Source organism: Myxine glutinosa, chromosome 10 (genome assembly GCF_964187855.1).
Source record: "Myxine glutinosa chromosome 10, kmMyxGlut1.1, whole genome shotgun sequence".
NCBI classification, from domain to species: Eukaryota; Metazoa; Chordata; class Myxini; order Myxiniformes; family Myxinidae; genus Myxine; species Myxine glutinosa.
The window spans coordinates 136,581,696-136,600,839 of NC_136270.1; the positions used below are offsets into that span (position 1 = coordinate 136,581,696).

The following is a 19,144-nucleotide window of genomic DNA, read 5'->3' on the forward strand; positions in this document are numbered from 1 at the left end:
TAGCCTCCATTTTGTTGATTGTATTGTTATGGTATTTGTACAGTTGAGCCCTTTACTACATCGACCAGACCTGAGCTGCGTGATCCTCTTTGGAGCATGTGTGGAGACGGTCGTGCTTTTGGACAAGTGAGTGTCGGTGCTTCCGTTAAAGCTTGTCGACATTGCAGTTTGCCTCGAGGTTCAAATGAGCTTGTGGAACATTGTACCTTTGGGACGGTGCTGAGAAGGTGTACTCTTTTTCTTCATCAGGTTAGGCGTGGCCGTGAATGGCAACCTTGTGGTGGGAACCATCTCGTGGCCTTCTCCTTGGGTCATCGTTGTCGGGTCGTTTTTCTCGACAATCGGCGCCGGTTTGCAGAGTCTCACCGGCGCACCTCGCTTGCTTCAAGCCATTGCCAAAGATGGCATTATCCCATTTCTACAGGTAATCTGGTCATGCTCACTCAAATTATCTTTCTTTCTTTTTTTTTTGTATACAAGATCGAGGCTCGTGAAAGAGCTAACATTAATCACACAAAAAGTCAAACAGACACATAAAACATATAATAAAGGGAGCAGTAGACAAGATGGGGAAGAGAGGGGGAAGCATACAAACACAACATTTGAGATCAGGGACATCGAGAGATCTGTGGGAGGGAGAGGGCTTGAGGGGAGGAGGCATGGGAAGGGGGTGGGGGTGGGAGTGGGAGATCTTCAATCCCTCGGCCTTCGTTGTCCCGGCTCGTGAGTAATTTAATTGCGTTGACCTGTTACCCTTGAAGTTTGTTTGTCGTAAAAAGGCGACAAAAAGGGTTGGCGGCAGGAAGGGCATCCGGCCGTAAAACATTGCTTCAAAAAGGGGACCGAAAAACAACAACAACCACGGTCCCCGAAAAAGGCCAACCCCCGCTTGCGGGGAAAAATGGCCTCTAAAGGTGGTTTTTTTTTTGTTGTTGTTACCCTTGAAGGGAGGACATTCCGTAATTGTTTGTTGTTGAACGAAACCCATTCATTGTATACTTGATCACATCTGCGGAATTTGCTTGGGGTTCTTTTGATGTCGGACAGGAAGTAACTTTAAACCTTGCTTGGCTCCATCCTTTATACCCTCTTTTGTAGCATTTTATATTGATGAATTTGTGCAGCATTTTCAAACAAGACGCTCTTGATATTCTTTTGCCAAATATCAATTTTGTAATTGGAGGGAAAAGGAGAAGTTCAGTGAAGCATCGCTCCGGGTTTATCCTTGGAAGCACCACTGGAAAAGAAGGGAAAGCCGAGTTTGCAGGGACGCCATTTGATAGTTTTCCTGTCGATGGCATCCAGGAGTGCTTGTGCAGTACATTCAGAAAGTATTCAGACCCCTTCACTTTTTTCACATTTTGTTATGTTGCAGCCTTTTGCTGAAATCGTTTAAATTCATTTTTTCCCCTCATCAATCTACACTCAATACCCCATAATGACAAAGAGAAAACAGGATTTTAGAAAGTTTTACAAATTTATTAAAAAGAAAAAACTGAAATATCACATTGACATAAGTATTCATACCCTTTGCTATGACACTTGAAATTTAGATCAGGTGCCTCCCATTTCTCTTGATGATCTTTGAGATGTTTCTACACCTTGATTGGAGTCCACCTGTGGCAAATTCAATTGATTGGACATGATTTGGAAAGGCACACACCTGTCTATATAAGGTCTCACAGCCGACAATGCATATCAGAGCAAAAACCAACCCATGAGGTCGAAGGAACTGCCTGCAGAACCCAGAGACAGGATTGTGTCGAGGCACAGATCTGGGGAAGCCGATAAAAAAAGTCTCCGCTGCATTGAAGGTTCCCAAGAGCACAGTGGCCTCCATAATTCTTAAATGGAAGAAGTTTGGAACAACCAGGACTCTTCCTAGAGCTGGCCGCCCGGCCAAACCGAGCAATCAGGCGAGAAGGGCCTTGGTAAGAGAGGTGACCAATAACCCGATGGTCACTCTGGCTGAGCTCCGGAGATCCTGTGTGGAGATGGGAGAAACTTCCAGAAGGACAACCATCACTGCAACACTCCACCGATCTGGGCTTTATGGCAGAGTGGCCAGACGGAAGCCTCTCCTCAGTGAAAGACACATGAAAGCCGCTTGGAGTTTGCAAAAAAGCACCTAAAGGACTCTCAGACTGTGAGAAACAAGATGCTGTGGTCTGCTGAAACCAAGATTGAACTGTTTGGCTTCCGTCTGGCCACTCTGCCATAAAGCCCAGATCGGTGGAGTGTTGCAGTGATGGTTGTCCTTCTGGAAGTTTCTCCCATCTCCACACAGGATCTCTGGAGCTCAGCCAGTGACCATCGGGTTCTTGGTCACCTCTCATACCAAGGCCCTTCTCCCCTGATTGCTCAGTTTGGCCGGGCGGCCAGCTCCAGGAAGAGTCCTGGTTGTTCCAAACTTCTTCCATTTAAGAATTATGGAGGCCACTGTGCTCTTGGGAACCTTCAATGCAGCGGAGACTTTTTTTGTAGGCTTCGCCAGATCTGTGCCTCGACACAATCCTGTCTCTGAGCTCTGCAGGCAGTTCCTTCGACCTCATGTCTTGGTTTTTGCTCTGATATGCATTGTCAGCTGTGAGACCTTATATAGACAGGTGTGTGCCTTTCCAAATCATGTCCAATCAATTGAATTTACCACAGGTGGACTCCAATCAAGGTGTAGAAACATCTCGAAGATGATCAAGAGAAATGGGAGGCACCTGAGCTAAATTTCAAGTGTCATAGCAAAGGGTCTGAATACTTATGTAAATGTGATATTTCAGTTTTTTTCTTTTTAATAAATTTGCAAAACTTTCTAAAATCCTGTTTTCTCTTTGTCATTATGGGGTATTGAGTGTAGATTGATGAGGGAAAAAATGAATTTAAACGATTTCAGCAAAAGGCTGCAACATAACAAAATGTGAAAAATGTGAAGGGGTCTGAATACTTTCTGAATGCACTGTATGTGCAATGCATGTTCGGGCATGTTTGTCCCATGTTCAGGCTACAAAGCTCCTTCGCTAGATGTAGAATAAAGATGGTACACAAGTGAGGCCACACCAGTGACTTGGTGCAGTTTATGGAAAGAAGGTAAACAATATAAAACGTCTGAGAAGGTGGTGATGCTAGAACACTGGTCACATTACTGGAATGGATATTAACATTGCACTCATGCTGTGATGACTGCAGGTGTTTGGCCATGGCAAGGTGAATGGAGAGCCAACCTGGGCCTTGCTCCTCACAGCATCCATCACTGAAATGGGCATCCTCATTGCCTCACTCGACATGGTTGCACCGATTTTGTCCATGTGAGCCCTCTTTAGATGGCTTCCTCCTTTAACTGGCCAAATGTTGGCCTTGAGCAGATCACAATGAAAGAATTTCTTCTTCAGGTTTTTCCTCATGTGCTACATGTTTGTGAACCTGGCCTGCGCTCTACAAACGCTTCTCAGAACCCCTAACTGGAGGCCTCGCTTCAAGTACTACCACTGGTGAGGGACATGTTTGTCTTCTGCAACTAACCCCCTGCTAGCTTCCCCCCTAACTGTACAGTGACCTGCAAAAGTATTCACCCCCTATTCACGCACTACTAACTATACAAATGCCACATTTGGTTGAATATGCAATAATGCCAAATTATGCAAAAACAATTTTTAGGCCAAAGGTCAGCCACTTTTTTCGAATTTCTAAAATCCTCAATTTTCATCCGATTGACTAGAAATTTGAATATGATTTGCATATCAGCAAGCTGAATTCAGCCACAAATTATTGATGAGATCAACACAGAACAAAAGGTCAACGTAGGCCAAAAGGTCAACATAGGCCGAATTTCTAAAATTGTCAATTTTCATCCGATTGACTGGAAATTTGAATATGATTTGCATATCAGCAAGCTGAATTCAGCCACAAACTATTGATGAGATCAACACAGAACAAAAGGTCAACGTAGGCCAAATGGTCAACATAAGCCGAATTTCTAAAATTGTCAATTTTCATCCGATTGACTAGAAATTTGAATATGATTTGCATATCAGCAAGCTGAATTCAGCCACAAACTATTGATGAGATCAACACAGAACAAAAGGTCAACATAGTCCAAAAGGTCAACATAGGCCGAATTTCTAAAATTGTCAATTTTCATCCGATTGACTAGAAATTTGAATATGATTTGCATATCAGCAAGCTGAATTCAGCCACAAATTATTGATGAGATCAACACAGATCAAAAGGTCAACGTAGGCCAAAAGGTCAACATAGGCCGAATTTCTAAAATTGTCAATTTTCATCCGATTGACTAGAAATTTGAATATGATTTGCATATCAGCAAGCTGAATTCAGCCACAAACTATTGATGAGATCAACACAGAACAAAAGGTCAACGTAGGCCAAAAGGTCAACATAGGCCGAATTTCTAAAATTGTCAATTTTCATCCGATTGACTAGAAATTTGAATATGATTTGCATATCAGCAAGCTGAATTCAGCCACAAACTATTGATGAGATCAACACAGAACAAAAGGTCAACGTAGGCCAAAAGGTCAACATAGGCCGAATTTCTAAAATTGTCAATTTTCATCCGATTGACTAGAAATTTGAATATGATTTGCATATCAGCAAGCTGAATTCAGCCACAAACTATTGATGAGATCAACACAGAACAAAAGGTCAACGTAGGCCAAAAGGTCAACATAGGCCGAATTTCTAAAATTGTCAATTTTCATCCGATTAACTTATAATTTGAAGACCATTTGCATATCAGGTCACTGAATTCAATCACTAATTGTTTTTCAGGTCAAAATGATGCTCTACTGAGTGCCATCTTATTTGTTGTCTTTTGCCAAGTGTCACTCCATGAGTGATTTTTCATTCTGTTTGTCTGTCTGTATGTCAGTCGCCTACAGGTCACAATTTTCAACCGATTCTCACGAAACTTCACCAAATGGTAGAGTTGGTCATAATCAAGAAGCCCATTGTTTTGGGGGTCAAAAGTTCAATAGGTCAACCTAGGCCAAAGGTCACCAACTTCATGAAATTCTCAATTTTCATTCGATTGACTTGAAATTTGAAGAGGATTTGCATATCAGGTCTCTGAATTCAACCACCAACTATTTTTTGAGGTCAACATTGGTCAAAAGGTCAACATAGGCCAGATTTCTAAAATCCTCAATTTTCACCCTATTGACTTGAAATTTTAAGAGTATTTGCATATCTGGTCAGTGAATTGAACCACTAAGTATTTTTGAGGTCAACATAGGCCAAAAGGTCAACATAGGTCAAGTTTCTAAAATCCTCAATTTTCATCTCATTGACTTAAAAGTTCAAGAGGATTTGCATACCGGTTCACTGAATTCAACCACCAATTATTTTTGAGGTCAGCATAGGCCAACAACTTATTTTAGGGATTTCGCAGGTATCGTGCTATGCACAGGAGGATTGTTTGTTTGTTACTTGCGAAAATCGAATATTTTTTTCAAGTATATTGGTTGGTCTTGTGCGTTATTCTGTCTGTCTGTATTTCAGTCGCCTACAGGTCACAATTTTCAACCGATCTTCTCCAAACTTCATAAATGGTATAGTTGGTCAAAAGCAAGAAGCCTATTGTTTTTTGGGTCAAAAGGTCAATATATCAACATAGGCCAAAGGTCACAAACTTTGTCAAATTTCTAAAATCCTCAATTTTCATCCGATTGACTTGAAATTTGAAGAGGATTTGCATATCAGTTCTCTGAAGTCGATCACCAACTATTTTTGAGGTCAACATAGGCCAAAAGGTCAACATAGGCCAAATTTCTAAAATTCTCAATTTTCATCCAATTAACGTGACATTTTAAGAGTATTTGTATAGCTGGTCACTGAATACAACCACCAAGTATTTTTGAGGTCAACATAGGCCAACAACTTATTTTAGGGATTTCACAAGTGACGTGCTATGCACGACATTTTTTGTTTGTCTGTTTGTGAACAGGATATCTCAAAAAGTTGTGGACAGATTCGGACGAAATTTGGCAGAGGTAGTGTATGCGACAAGGATGAAATGATTAGATTTTGGTGAAGATCTGGATTCGGATCCAGCTACTAGAATTTTTTAAGTGATTCTTCACCATTGGGAGATGGGGCTAAAATCGATACATAGCAGGATATCTCAAAAACACGTGGACGGATTTGTACGAAACTTGGTGGACATGTTGGGTGTCTGAAAAGGACGATTTCATTCGATTTTGGTGACTATCTGAATATGGATTCGGATATGATAATTATTTAATTTTTAATTGATTCTTCACCATTGAGAGATCGTGCGAAAAGTGATATATAACATGATATTCAAAAAAGGTACAGAGGAGTTATGACTAAACTTGGTGGATGAGTTAGTTAGGTGACGAGAACAAGCCGATTAGATTTTGGTTCAGTTCTGAATTCAGATCCGGCCTATCAGTGGGATACAAACCATAAATTGTTCAGCCTGACGGTGGTATGCGCTATACCGAGTTCCGTTCTTGTTACGTGGAGCATCTACCACGGCTCGGGTGTCCCGCGTTAAATTCGACCATAAACCAGCCATTTGAGGAGTAAATCTTGCATTACTTGGTTGATGTGGAGCCGTACACTCAAAATAGCACAGGCAAATATAATGTTACAAATGCAAGTAAAAATTGCGAATCTTGATCACTGATCGGTTCATCGCCACCATGCCGCCAAATGTTCCGTGAACAGTGTAATTCATTGATGGCAGGTATTCAAAAGCAATTGTATCATTGTCTGCTCTCCGACTTCCAGTAACCGCATTGACGTTGCAGAATGTTGAATCATGGCTAATTGATCTCTCCCTTGCAGGATGTTGAATCATGGCTAATTGATCACTCCCCTGCAGGATGTTGAATGATGGCTAATTGATCACTCCCCTGCAGGATGTTGAATCATGGCTAATTGATCACTCCCTTGCAGGATGTTGAATCATGGCTAATTGATCACTCCCTTGCAGGATGTTGAATGATGGCTAATTGATCACTCCCCTGCAGGATGTTGAATGATGGCTAATTGATCACTCCCTTGCAGGATGTTGAATGATGGCTAATTGATCACTCCCTTGCAGGATGTTGAATGATGGCTAATTGATCACTCCCCTGCAGGATGTTGAATGATGGCTAATTGATCACTCCCTTGCAGGATGTTGATTGATGGCTAATTGATCACCCCCTTGCAGGATGTTGATTGATGGCTAATTGATCACCCCCTTGCAGGATGTTGATTGATGGCTAATTGATCACCCCCTTGCAGGATGTTGAATGATGGCTAATTGATCACCCCCTTGCAGGATGTTGAATGATGGCTAATTGATCACTCCCCTGCAGGATGTTGAATCATAGCTAATTGATCACTCCCCTGCAGAATGTTGAATGATGGCTAATTGATCACTCCCTTGCAGGATGTTGAATCATGGCTAATTGATCACCCCCTTGCAGAATGTTGAATCATGGCTAATTGATCACTCCCTTGCAGGATGTTGAATGATGGCTAATTGATCACTCCCCTGCAGGATGTTCAATGATGGCTAATTGATCACTCCCTTGCAGGATGTTCAATAATGGCTAATTGATCACCCCCTTGCAGAATGTTGAATCATGGCTAATTGATCACTCCCTTGCAGGATGTTGAATCATGGCTAATTGATCACTCCCCTGCAGGATGTTGAATCATGGCTAATTGATCACTCCCCTGCAGGATGTTGAATGATGGCTAATTGATCACCCCCTTGCAGGATGTTGAATCATGGCTAATTGATCACTCCCCTGCAGGATGTTGAATCATGGCTAATTGATCACTCCCTTGCAGGATGTTGAATGATGGCTAATTGATCACCCCCTTGCAGGATGTTGAATGATGGCTAATTGATCACTCCCCTGCAGGATGTTGAATGATGGCTAATTGATCACTCCCTTGCAGGATGTTCAATGATGGCTAATTGATCACTCCCCTGCAGGATGTTGAATCATGGCTAATTGATCACTCCCTTGCAGGATGTTGAATGATGGCTAATTGATCACTCCCCTGCAGGATGTTCAATGATGGCTAATTGATCACCCCCTTGCAGGATGTTGATTGATGGCTAATTGATCACCCCCTTGCAGGATGTTGATTGATGGCTAATTGATCACTCCCTTGCAGGATGTTCAATGATGGCTAATTGATCACCCCCTTGCAGGATGTTGATTGATGGCTAATTGATCACTCCCTTGCAGGATGTTCAATGATGGCTAATTGATCACCCCCTTGCAGGATGTTGATTGATGGCTAATTGATCACCCCCTTGCAGGATGTTGATTGATGGCTAATTGATCACTCCCTTGCAGGATGTTCAATGATGGCTAATTGATCACCCCCTTGCAGGATGTTGAATCATGGCTAATTGATCACTCCCTTGCAGGATGTTGAATCATGGCTAATTGATCACCCCCTTGCAGGATGTTGAATGATGGCTAATTGATCACCCCCTTGCAGGATGTTGAATGATGGCTAATTGATCACTCCCTTGCAGGATGTTCAATGATGGCTAATTGATCACCCCCTTGCAGGATGTTGATTGATGGCTAATTGATCACTCCCTTGCAGGATGTTGAATCATGGCTAATTGATCACTCCCTTGCAGGAAGTTGATTGATGGCTAATTGATCACTCCCTTGCAGGATGTTGATTGATGGCTAATTGATCACCCCCTTGCAGGATGTTGATTGATGGCTAATTGATCACTCCCTTGCAGGATGTTGAATGATGGCTAATTGATCACTCCCTTGCAGGATGTTCAATGATGGCTAATTGATCACCCTCTTGCAGGATGTTGATTGATGGCTAATTGATCACTCCCTTGCAGGATGTTGAATCATGGCTAATTGATCACTCCCTTGCAGGATGTTGATTGATGGCTAATTGATCACTCCCTTGCAGGATGTTGATTGATGGCTAATTGATCACCCCCTTGCAGGATGTTGATTGATGGCTAATTGATCACTCCCTTGCAGGATGTTGAATGATGGCTAATTGATCACTCCCTTGCAGGATGTTGATTGATGGCTAATTGATCACTCCCTTGCAGGATGTTGATTGATGGCTAATTGATCACCCCCTTGCAGGATGTTCAATGATGGCTAATTGATCACTCCCTTGCAGGATGTTGAATGATGGCTAATTGATCACTCCCTTGCAGGATGTTCAATGATGGCTAATTGATCACCCCCTTGCAGGATGTTGATTGATGGCTAATTGATCACTCCCTTGCAGGATGTTGAATCATGGCTAATTGATCACTCCCTTGCAGGATGTTGATTGATGGCTAATTGATCACTCCCTTGCAGGATGTTGAATGATGGCTAATTGATCACTCCCTTGCAGGATGTTCAATGATGGCTAATTGATCACCCCCTTGCAGGATGTTGATTGATGGCTAATTGATCACTCCCTTGCAGGATGTTGAATCATGGCTAATTTATCACTCCCTTGCAGGATGTTTATTGATGGCTAATTGATCACCCCCTTGCAGGATGTTGATTGATGGCTAATTGATCACCCCCTTGCAGGATGTTGAATCATGGCTAATTGATCACTCCCTTGCAGGATGTTGATTGATGGCTAATTGATCACTCCCTTGCAGGATGTTGATTGATGGCTAATTGATCACCCCCTTGCAGGATGTTGATTGATGGCTAATTGATCACCCCCTTGCAGGATGTTGATTGATGGCTAAATGATCACTCCCTTGCAGGATGTTCAATGATGGCTAATTGATCACCCCCTTGCAGGATGTTGAATCATGGCTAATTGATCACTCCCTTGCAGGATGTTGAATCATGGCTAATTGATCACCCCCTTGCAGGATGTTGAATGATGGCTAATTGATCACCCCCTTGCAGGATGTTGATTGATGGCTAATTGATCACCCCCTTGCAGGATGTTGAATGATGGCTAATTGATCACCCCCTTGCAGGATGTTGAATGATGGCTAATTGATCACTCCCCTGCAGGATGTTGAATCATGGCTAATTGATCACTCCCCTGCAGAATGTTGAATGATGGCTAATTGATCACTCCCTTGCAGGATGTTGAATCATGGCTAATTGATCACCCCCTTGCAGAATGTTGAATCATGGCTAATTGATCACTCCCCTGCAGGATGTTGAATCATGGCTAATTGATCACTCCCTTGCAGGATGTTGAATCATGGCTAATTGATCACTCCCTTGTAGGATGTTGAATCATGGCTAATTGATCACCCCCTTGCAGGATGTTGATTGATGGCTAATTGATCACCCCCTTGCAGGATGTTGAATCATGGCTAATTGATCACTCCCTTGCAGGATGTTCAATGATGGCTAATTGATCACTCCCTTGCAGGATGTTGAATCATGGCTAATTGATCACTCCCCTGCAGGATGTTGAATCATGGCTAATTGATCACTCCCTTGTAGGATGTTGAATCATGGCTAATTGATCACTCCCCTGCAGGATGTTGAATCATGGCTAATTGATCACTCCCCTGCAGGATGTTGAATCATGGCTAATTGATCACTCCCTTGTAGGATGTTGAATCATGGCTAATTGATCACCCCCTTGCAGGATGTTGATTGATGGCTAATTGATCACCCCCTTGCAGGATGTTGATTGATGGCTAATTGATCACCCCCTTGCAGGATGTTGATTGATGGCTAAATGATCACTCCCTTGCAGGATGTTCAATGATGGCTAATTGATCACCCCCTTGCAGGATGTTGAATCATGGCTAATTGATCACTCCCTTGCAGGATGTTGAATCATGGCTAATTGATCACCCCCTTGCAGGATGTTGAATCATGGCTAATTGATCACTCCCTTGTAGGATGTTGAATCATGGCTAATTGATCACTCCCCTGCAGGATGTTGAATCATGGCTAATTGATCACTCCCTTGCAGGATGTTGAATCATGGCTAATTGATCACTCCCCTGCAGGATGTTGAATCATGGCTAATTGATCACTCCCTTGTAGGATGTTGAATCATGGCTAATTGATCACTCCCTTGCAGGATGTTGATTGATGGCTAATTGATCACCCCCTTGCAGGATGTTGATTGATGGCTAATTGATCACCCCCTTGCAGGATGTTGATTGATGGCTAAATGATCACTCCCTTGCAGGATGTTCAATGATGGCTAATTGATCACCCCCTTGCAGGATGTTGATTGATGGCTAATTGATCACCCCCTTGCAGGATGTTGAATGATGGCTAATTGATCACCCCCTTGCAGGATGTTGAATGATGGCTAATTGATCACCCCCTTGCAGGATGTTGAATGATGGCTAATTGATCACCCCCTTGCAGGATGTTGAATGATGGCTAATTGATCACCCCCTTGCAGGATGTTGAATGATGGCTAATTGATCACCCCCTTGCAGGATGTTGAATCATGGCTAATTGATCACTCCCTTGCAGGATGTTGAATCATGGCTAATTGATCACCCCCTTGCAGGATGTTGAATGATGGCTAATTGATCACCCCCTTGCAGGATGTTGATTGATGGCTAATTGATCACCCCCTTGCAGGATGTTGAATGATGGCTAATTGATCACCCCCTTGCAGGATGTTGAATGATGGCTAATTGATCACTCCCCTGCAGGATGTTGAATCATGGCTAATTGATCACTCCCCTGCAGAATGTTGAATGATGGCTAATTGATCACTCCCTTGCAGGATGTTGAATCATGGCTAATTGATCACCCCCTTGCAGAATGTTGAATCATGGCTAATTGATCACTCCCCTGCAGGATGTTGAATCATGGCTAATTGATCACTCCCCTGCAGGATGTTGAATCATGGCTAATTGATCACTCCCTTGTAGGATGTTGAATCATGGCTAATTGATCACCCCCTTGCAGGATGTTGATTGATGGCTAATTGATCACCCCCTTGCAGGATGTTGAATGATGGCTAATTGATCACTCCCTTGCAGGATGTTCAATGATGGCTAATTGATCACCCCCTTGCAGGATGTTGATTGATGGCTAATTGATCACCCCCTTGCAGGATGTTGATTGATGGCTAATTGATCACTCCCTTGCAGGATGTTCAATGATGGCTAATTGATCACCCCCTTGCAGGATGTTGATTGATGGCTAATTGATCACCCCCTTGCAGGATGTTGATTGATGGCTAATTGATCACTCCCTTGCAGGATGTTCAATGATGGCTAATTGATCACCCCCTTGCAGGATGTTGATTGATGGCTAATTGATCACCCCCTTGCAGGATGTTGATTGATGGCTAATTGATCACTCCCTTGCAGGATGTTCAATGATGGCTAATTGATCACCCCCTTGCAGGATGTTGATTGATGGCTAATTGATCACTCCCTTGCAGGATGTTCAATGATGGCTAATTGATCACTCCCTTGCAGGATGTTCAATGATGGCTAATTGATCACCCCCTTGCAGGATGTTGATTGATGGCTAATTGATCACTCCCTTGCAGGATGTTCAATGATGGCTAATTGATCACTCCCTTGCAGGATGTTCAATGATGGCTAATTGATCACCCCCTTGCAGGATGTTGAATCATGGCTAATTGATCACTCCCTTGCATTGCAGGACGTTATCCTTCCTCGGGATGATCTTGTGTCTCACGCTGATGTTCCTTTCTTCTTGGTATTACGCTATCGTGGCGATGGTCATTGCTGGGATAATCTACAAGTATATCGAGTATCGTGGGTGAGTATACAGTGGAATATTTGCTTCAGAACATCCACCATGTTTTGTTTTTAATTTTTTAGGATGATAACTTGGAAAGAATTTGGGGTCCCACCACTTGGTGTTCCTCATTGAATGAAGCCGGCAGAACCACCCTTAACACCCAATATACAATACATTGGTTTTTGTGTTAATGAAGGAAATGGAATCTTGATTGTGACAGACTGATTTTCATTAGCTTGTTCCAGGGCCATTTCTACATTGTTTATGCAGAAAGGGGAAATTTAGGGGGGTTGGGGAGAGGGGTGGACGAAGAAAATCTTTTAAAAACAAATTGGACGGAATAGGAGAGATAATGCAGAGTTGAGGACTTGGCATGGTGGGGGAATAAATGGAGGAAAAAGTCTGTTGTGTTCGGGATGGCGTCAAGGGAATGAGAGAATATGGTGTTGAGGGTTGCAAATGAGATGTTGTGCTTGAGTGAGAGGATAGGGTTAATCGGCATAGAACCGATAGCATGTGGGGGTCATGTTTGTTGAAGGTGTCCATGGTACTTCTCCTGTCGTTTCATATTTATATATATATATATATATCCATGGTACTTCTCAAATATATATATCTGTGCAGTGTATGTCCTGTCCTGTGTTGTGTTGTCTTGTCACTAAACAACTCCCTCAAACTTTTGTGAAACCGTACCAAACTTCTGGTATGCACATATCTCTCCCGTCGGTATGTCCTAAGGGTATTTCTTTTGAAAAAAATTCCAATATATATATATATTTGGAATTTTTGGGGGAATTTTTTTTTTTCAGCTTCAATTGTTTATAAAATGTGATATCACGTATATTACAAATACATTTGTGCAAAATAATTGTTTGAATTATGATTGGTTTAAACCATGACAAAACGGCAACTGGGTACAGTCATTTATCTATACTAGGGCATGCCCGTACTATATCTATATCTAAAATTATATCCCCCCCCTCTATTTACATGAAATGGTTTGGTCCAAAGCGAACGGCTTGCGAGTACGGTGACAATCCCCCCCCTCTATTTACATGAAATGGTTTGGTCCAAAGCGAACGGCTTGCGGAGTTTGGTAAAGAAATCGCCATAGCGTGCACAAACGCGCAGGAAAGCGAAAGAATCGCAAATTAGTTTTAATTAGTTTTAAAACATCGTTTAACGCCAACATAGCGGCAACATAGTTTGCCAACGTGAAATAAATGAATACGCTCTCAAATGTGCCGTCCGAGGCAGAGTCTGTTCGCCACGTTCGGCACACGTGATAACTCGCTGCTCTCTGATTGGTTGAATCGTTTTTTGGACATAGCTCGGTAACTACTTGTCCGATTAATATGAAACCTTGAAAAGGCACATCCTCGGGTCCCCAGCAATATACCTGGCAGGTTTAAAGTATATCGGACCCGTGGTTGTCGAGAAACAGCGGTCACAGACAAACATACAAACATACATACACACAGAGATTACTGGAATTATAGATAGATATCTACACATCTGGGCAGTGTCTGTGTTCTCACTGAACTACTCCCTCAAACTTTTGCTTCCGTGGTTGTGGAGTGTTTTTAATAACGTTGTGGTGGTTTTGAATCACGTGATGGTGAGGTATTTTGAATTATGTGGTGGTGAGGTGTTTTTAAATGACGTGGTGGTGAGGTGTTCTTAAATCACATGGTGGTGAGGTGATTTGAATTACGTGGTGGTGATGTATTTATAATTACGTTGTGGTGAGGTGTTTTTAATTATGTGGTGATGAGGTGTTTTGAATTACTTGGTGGTGAGGTGTTTTTAAATGACGTGGTGGTGAGGTGTTTTTAATTTTGTGGCTGTGAGGTGTTTTTATTACGTGTTTTATGGCTGTGAGGTGTTTTAAATTACTTTGTGGTGAGGTGTTTTAAATTACTTTGTGGTGAGGTGTTTTAAATTACTTTGTGGTGAGGTGTTTTAAATTACTTTGTGGTGAGGTGTTTTAAATTACTTTGTGGTGATGTGTTTTAAATTACTTTGTGGTGAGGTGTTTTAAATTACTTTGTGGTGAGGTGTTTTAAATTACTTTGTGGTGAGGTGTTTTGAATTACTTTGTGGTGAGGTGTTTTAAATTACTTTGTGGTGAGGTGTTTTAAATTACTTTGTGGTGAGGTGTTTTAAATTACTTTGTGGTGAGGTGTTTTAAATTACTTTGTGGTGAGGTGTTTTGAATTACTTTGTGGTGAGGTGTTTTAAATTACTTTGTGGTGAGGTGATTTGAATTACTTTGTGGTGAGGTGTTTTAAATTACTTTGTGGTGATGTGTTTTAAATTACTTTGTGGTGAGGTGTTTTGAATTACTTTGTGGTGAGGTGTTTTGAATTACTTTGTGGTGAGGTGTTTTGAATTACTTTGTGGTGATGTGTTTTAAATTACTTTGTGGTGAGGTGTTTTAAATTACTTTGTGGTGAGGTGTTTTGAATTACTTTGTGGTGAGGTGTTTTAAATTACTTTGTGGTGAGGTGTTTTAAATTACTTTGTGGTGAGGTGTTTTAAATTACTTTGTGGTGAGGTGTTTTGAATTACTTTGTGGTGAGGTGTTTTAAATTACTTTGTGGTGAGGTGTTTTGAATTACTTTGTGGTGAGGTGTTTTAAATTACTTTGTGGTGAGGTGTTTTGAATTACTTTGTGGTGAGGTGTTTTAAATTACTTTGTGGTGATGTGTTTTGAATTACTTTGTGGTGAGGTGTTTTAAATTACTTTGTGGTGAGGTGTTTTGAATTACTTTGTGGTGATGTGTTTTAAATTACTTTGTGGTGATGTGTTTTAAATTACTTTGTGGTGATGTGTTTTGAATTACTTTGTGGTGAGGTGTTTTAAATTACTTTGTGGTGAGGTGTTTTGAATTACTTTGTGGTGAGGTGTTTTAAATTACTTTGTGGTGAGGTGTTTTAAATTACTTTGTGGTGATGTGTTTTGAATTACTTTGTGGTGAGGTGTTTTAAATTACTTTGTGGTGAGGTGTTTTAAATTACTTTGTGGTGAGGTGTTTTGAATTACTTTGTGGTGAGGTGTTTTAAATTACTTTGTGGTGAGGTGTTTTAAATTACTTTGTGGTGAGGTGTTTTGAGTTACTTTGTGGTGAGGTGTTTTAAATTACTTTGTGGTGAGGTGTTTTAAATTACTTTGTGGTGAGGTGTTTTAAATTACTTTGTGGTGATGTGTTTTAAATTACTTTGTGGTGAGGTGTTTTGAATTACTTTGTGGTGATGTGTTTTGAATTACTTTGTGGTGAGGTGTTTTGAATTACTTTGTGGTGATGTGTTTTAAATTACTTTGTGGTGATGTGTTTTGAATTACTTGGTGGTGATGTGTTTTAAATTACTTTGTGGTGATGTGTTTTAAATTACTTTGTGGTGAGGTGTTTTGAATTACTTTGTGGTGAGGTGTTTTAAATTACTTTGTGGTGAGGTGTTTTAAATTACTTTGTGGTGATGTGTTTTGAATTACTTGGTGGTGATGTGTTTTAAATTACTTTGTGGTGAGGTGTTTTGAATTACTTTGTGGTGAGGTGTTTTAAATTACTTTGTGGTGAGGTGTTTTAAATTACTTTGTGGTGAGGTGTTTTGAGTTACTTTGTGGTGAGGTGTTTTAAATTACTTTGTGGTGAGGTGTTTTAAATTACTTTGTGGTGAGGTGTTTTAAATTACTTTGTGGTGATGTGTTTTAAATTACTTTGTGGTGAGGTGTTTTGAATTACTTTGTGGTGATGTGTTTTAAATTACTTTGTGGTGAGGTGTTTTGAATTACTTTGTGGTGATGTGTTTTAAATTACTTTGTGGTGAGGTGTTTTAAATTACTTTGTGGTGATGTGTTTTAAATTACTTTGTGGTGAGGTGTTTTGAATTACTTTGTGGTGATGTGTTTTGAATTACTTTGTGGTGAGGTGTTTTGAATTACTTTGTGGTGATGTGTTTTGAATTACTTTGTGGTGATGTGTTTTGAATTACTTTGTGGTGAGGTGTTTTGAATTACTTTGTGGTGATGTGTTTTAAATTACTTTGTGGTGAGGTGTTTTAAATTACTTTGTGGTGAGGTGATTTGAATTACTTTGTGGTGAGGTGTTTTAAATTACTTTGTGGTGAGGTGTTTTAAATTACTTTGTGGTGAGGTGTTTTGAATTACTTTGTGGTGAGGTGTTTTAAATTACTTTGTGGTGAGGTGTTTTAAATTACTTTGTGGTGAGGTGTTTTAAATTACTTTGTGGTGATGTGTTTTAAATTACTTTGTGGTGAGGTGTTTTGAATTACTTTGTGGTGAGGTGTTTTAAATTACTTTGTGGTGAGGTGTTTTGAATTACTTTGTGGTGAGGTGTTTTAAATTACTTTGTGGTGAGGTGTTTTAAATTACTTTGTGGTGAGGTGTTTTAAATTACTTTGTGGTGAGGTGTTTTAAATTACTTTGTGGTGATGTGTTTTAAATTACTTTGTGGTGATGTGTTTTGAATTACTTGGTGGTGATGTGTTTTAAATTACTTTGTGGTGAGGTGTTTTGAATTACTTTGTGGTGAGGTGTTTTAAATTACTTTGTGGTGAGGTGTTTTAAATTACTTTGTGGTGAGGTGTTTTGAGTTACTTTGTGGTGAGGTGTTTTAAATTACTTTGTGGTGAGGTGTTTTAAATTACTTTGTGGTGAGGTGTTTTAAATTACTTTGTGGTGATGTGTTTTAAATTACTTTGTGGTGAGGTGTTTTGAATTACTTTGTGGTGATGTGTTTTGAATTACTTTGTGGTGAGGTGTTTTGAATTACTTTGTGGTGAGGTGTTTTGAATTACTTTGTGGTGATGTGTTTTAAATTACTTTGTGGTGAGGTGTTTTAAATTACTTTGTGGTGAGGTGATTTGAATTACTTTGTGGTGAGGTGTTTTAAATTACTTTGTGGTGATGTGTTTTAAATTACTTTGTGGTGAGGTGTTTTGAATTACTTTGTGGTGAGGTGTTTTGAATTACTTTGTGGTGAGGTGTTTTGAATTACTTTGTGGTGATGTGTTTTAAATTACTTTGTGGTGAGGTGTTTTGAATTACTTTGTGGTGAGGTGTTTTAAATTACTTTGTGGTGAGGTGTTTTAAATTACTTTGTGGTGAGGTGTTTTAAATTACTTTGTGGTGATGTGTTTTAAATTACTTTGTGGTGAGGTGTTTTGAATTACTTTGTGGTGAGGTGTTTTAAATTACTTTGTGGTGAGGTGTTTTGAATTACTTTGTGGTGAGGTGTTTTAAATTACTTTGTGGTGAGGTGTTTTGAATTACTTTGTGGTGAGGTGTTTTAAATTACTTTGTGGTGATGTGTTTTGAATTACTTTGTGGTGAGGTGTTTTAAATTACTTTGTGGTGAGGTGTTTTGAATTACTTTGTGGTGATGTGTTTTAAATTACTTTGTGGTGATGTGTTTTGAATTACTTTGTGGTGAGGTGTTTTAAATTACTTTGTGGTGAGGTGTTTTGAATTACTTTGTGGTGAGGTGTTTTAAATTACTTTGTGGTGAGGTGTTTTGAATTACTTTGTGGTGAGGTGTTTTAAATTACTTTGTGGTGAGGTGTTTTAAATTACTTTGTGGTGAGGTGTTTTGAATTACTTTGTGGTGAGGTGTTTTAAATTACTTTGTGGTGATGTGTTTTAAATTACTTTGTGGTGAGGTGTTTTAAATTACTTTGTGGTGATGTGTTTTGAATTACTTTGTGGTGAGGTGTTTTAAATTACTTTGTGGTGAGGTGTTTTGAATTACTTTGTGGTGAGGTGTTTTAAATTACTTTGTGGTGAGGTGTTTTAAATTACTTTGTGGTGAGGTGTTTTGAGTTACTTTGTGGTGAGGTGTTTTAAATTACTTTGTGGTGAGGTGTTTTAAATTACTTTGTGGTGAGGTGTTTTAAATTACTTTGTGGTGATGTGTTTTAAATTACTTTGTGGTGAGGTGTTTTGAATTACTTTGTGGTGATGTGTTTTGAATTACTTTGTGGTGAGGTGTTTTGAATTACTTTGTGGTGAGGTGTTTTGAATTACTTTGTGGTGATGTGTTTTAAATTACTTTGTGGTGATGTGTTTTGAATTACTTGGTGGTGATGTGTTTTAAATTACTTTGTGGTGATGTGTTTTGAATTACTTTGTGGTGAGGTGTTTTGAATTACTTTGTGGTGATGTGTTTTGAATTACTTTGTGGTGATGTGTTTTGAATTACTTTGTGGTGATGTGTTTTGAATTACTTTGTGGTGATGTGTTTTGAATTACTTTGTGGTGATGTGTTTTGAATTACTTTGTGGTGATGTGTTTTGAATTACTTTGTGGTGATGTGTTTTGAATTACTTTGTGGTGATGTGTTTTGAATTACTTTGTGGTGATGTGTTTTGAATTACTTTGTGGTGAGGTGTTTTGAATTACTTTGTGGTGATGTGTTTTGAAT

At 40.2% G+C, this 19,144-nt stretch overlaps 1 protein-coding gene across 5 annotated transcripts in view; it reads left to right on the forward strand.

Annotated features, from left to right (window-relative positions):
• The window catches only part of LOC137433729 (solute carrier family 12 member 6), a 180,886-nt gene that overhangs the window by 121,269 nt on the left and 40,473 nt on the right, over positions 1-19,144 (forward strand). For all 5 annotated transcript variants that reach the window (XM_068126000.2, XM_068125997.2, XM_068125998.2 and 2 more), the window contains 5 exons: positions 69-126; positions 250-424; positions 3,181-3,299; positions 3,384-3,482; positions 12,600-12,719. In XM_068126000.2, coding sequence (XP_067982101.2) covers positions 69-126; positions 250-424; positions 3,181-3,299; positions 3,384-3,482; positions 12,600-12,719 — 571 coding nt within the window. The remainder of the gene's footprint in view (positions 1-68; positions 127-249; positions 425-3,180; positions 3,300-3,383; positions 3,483-12,599; positions 12,720-19,144) is intronic.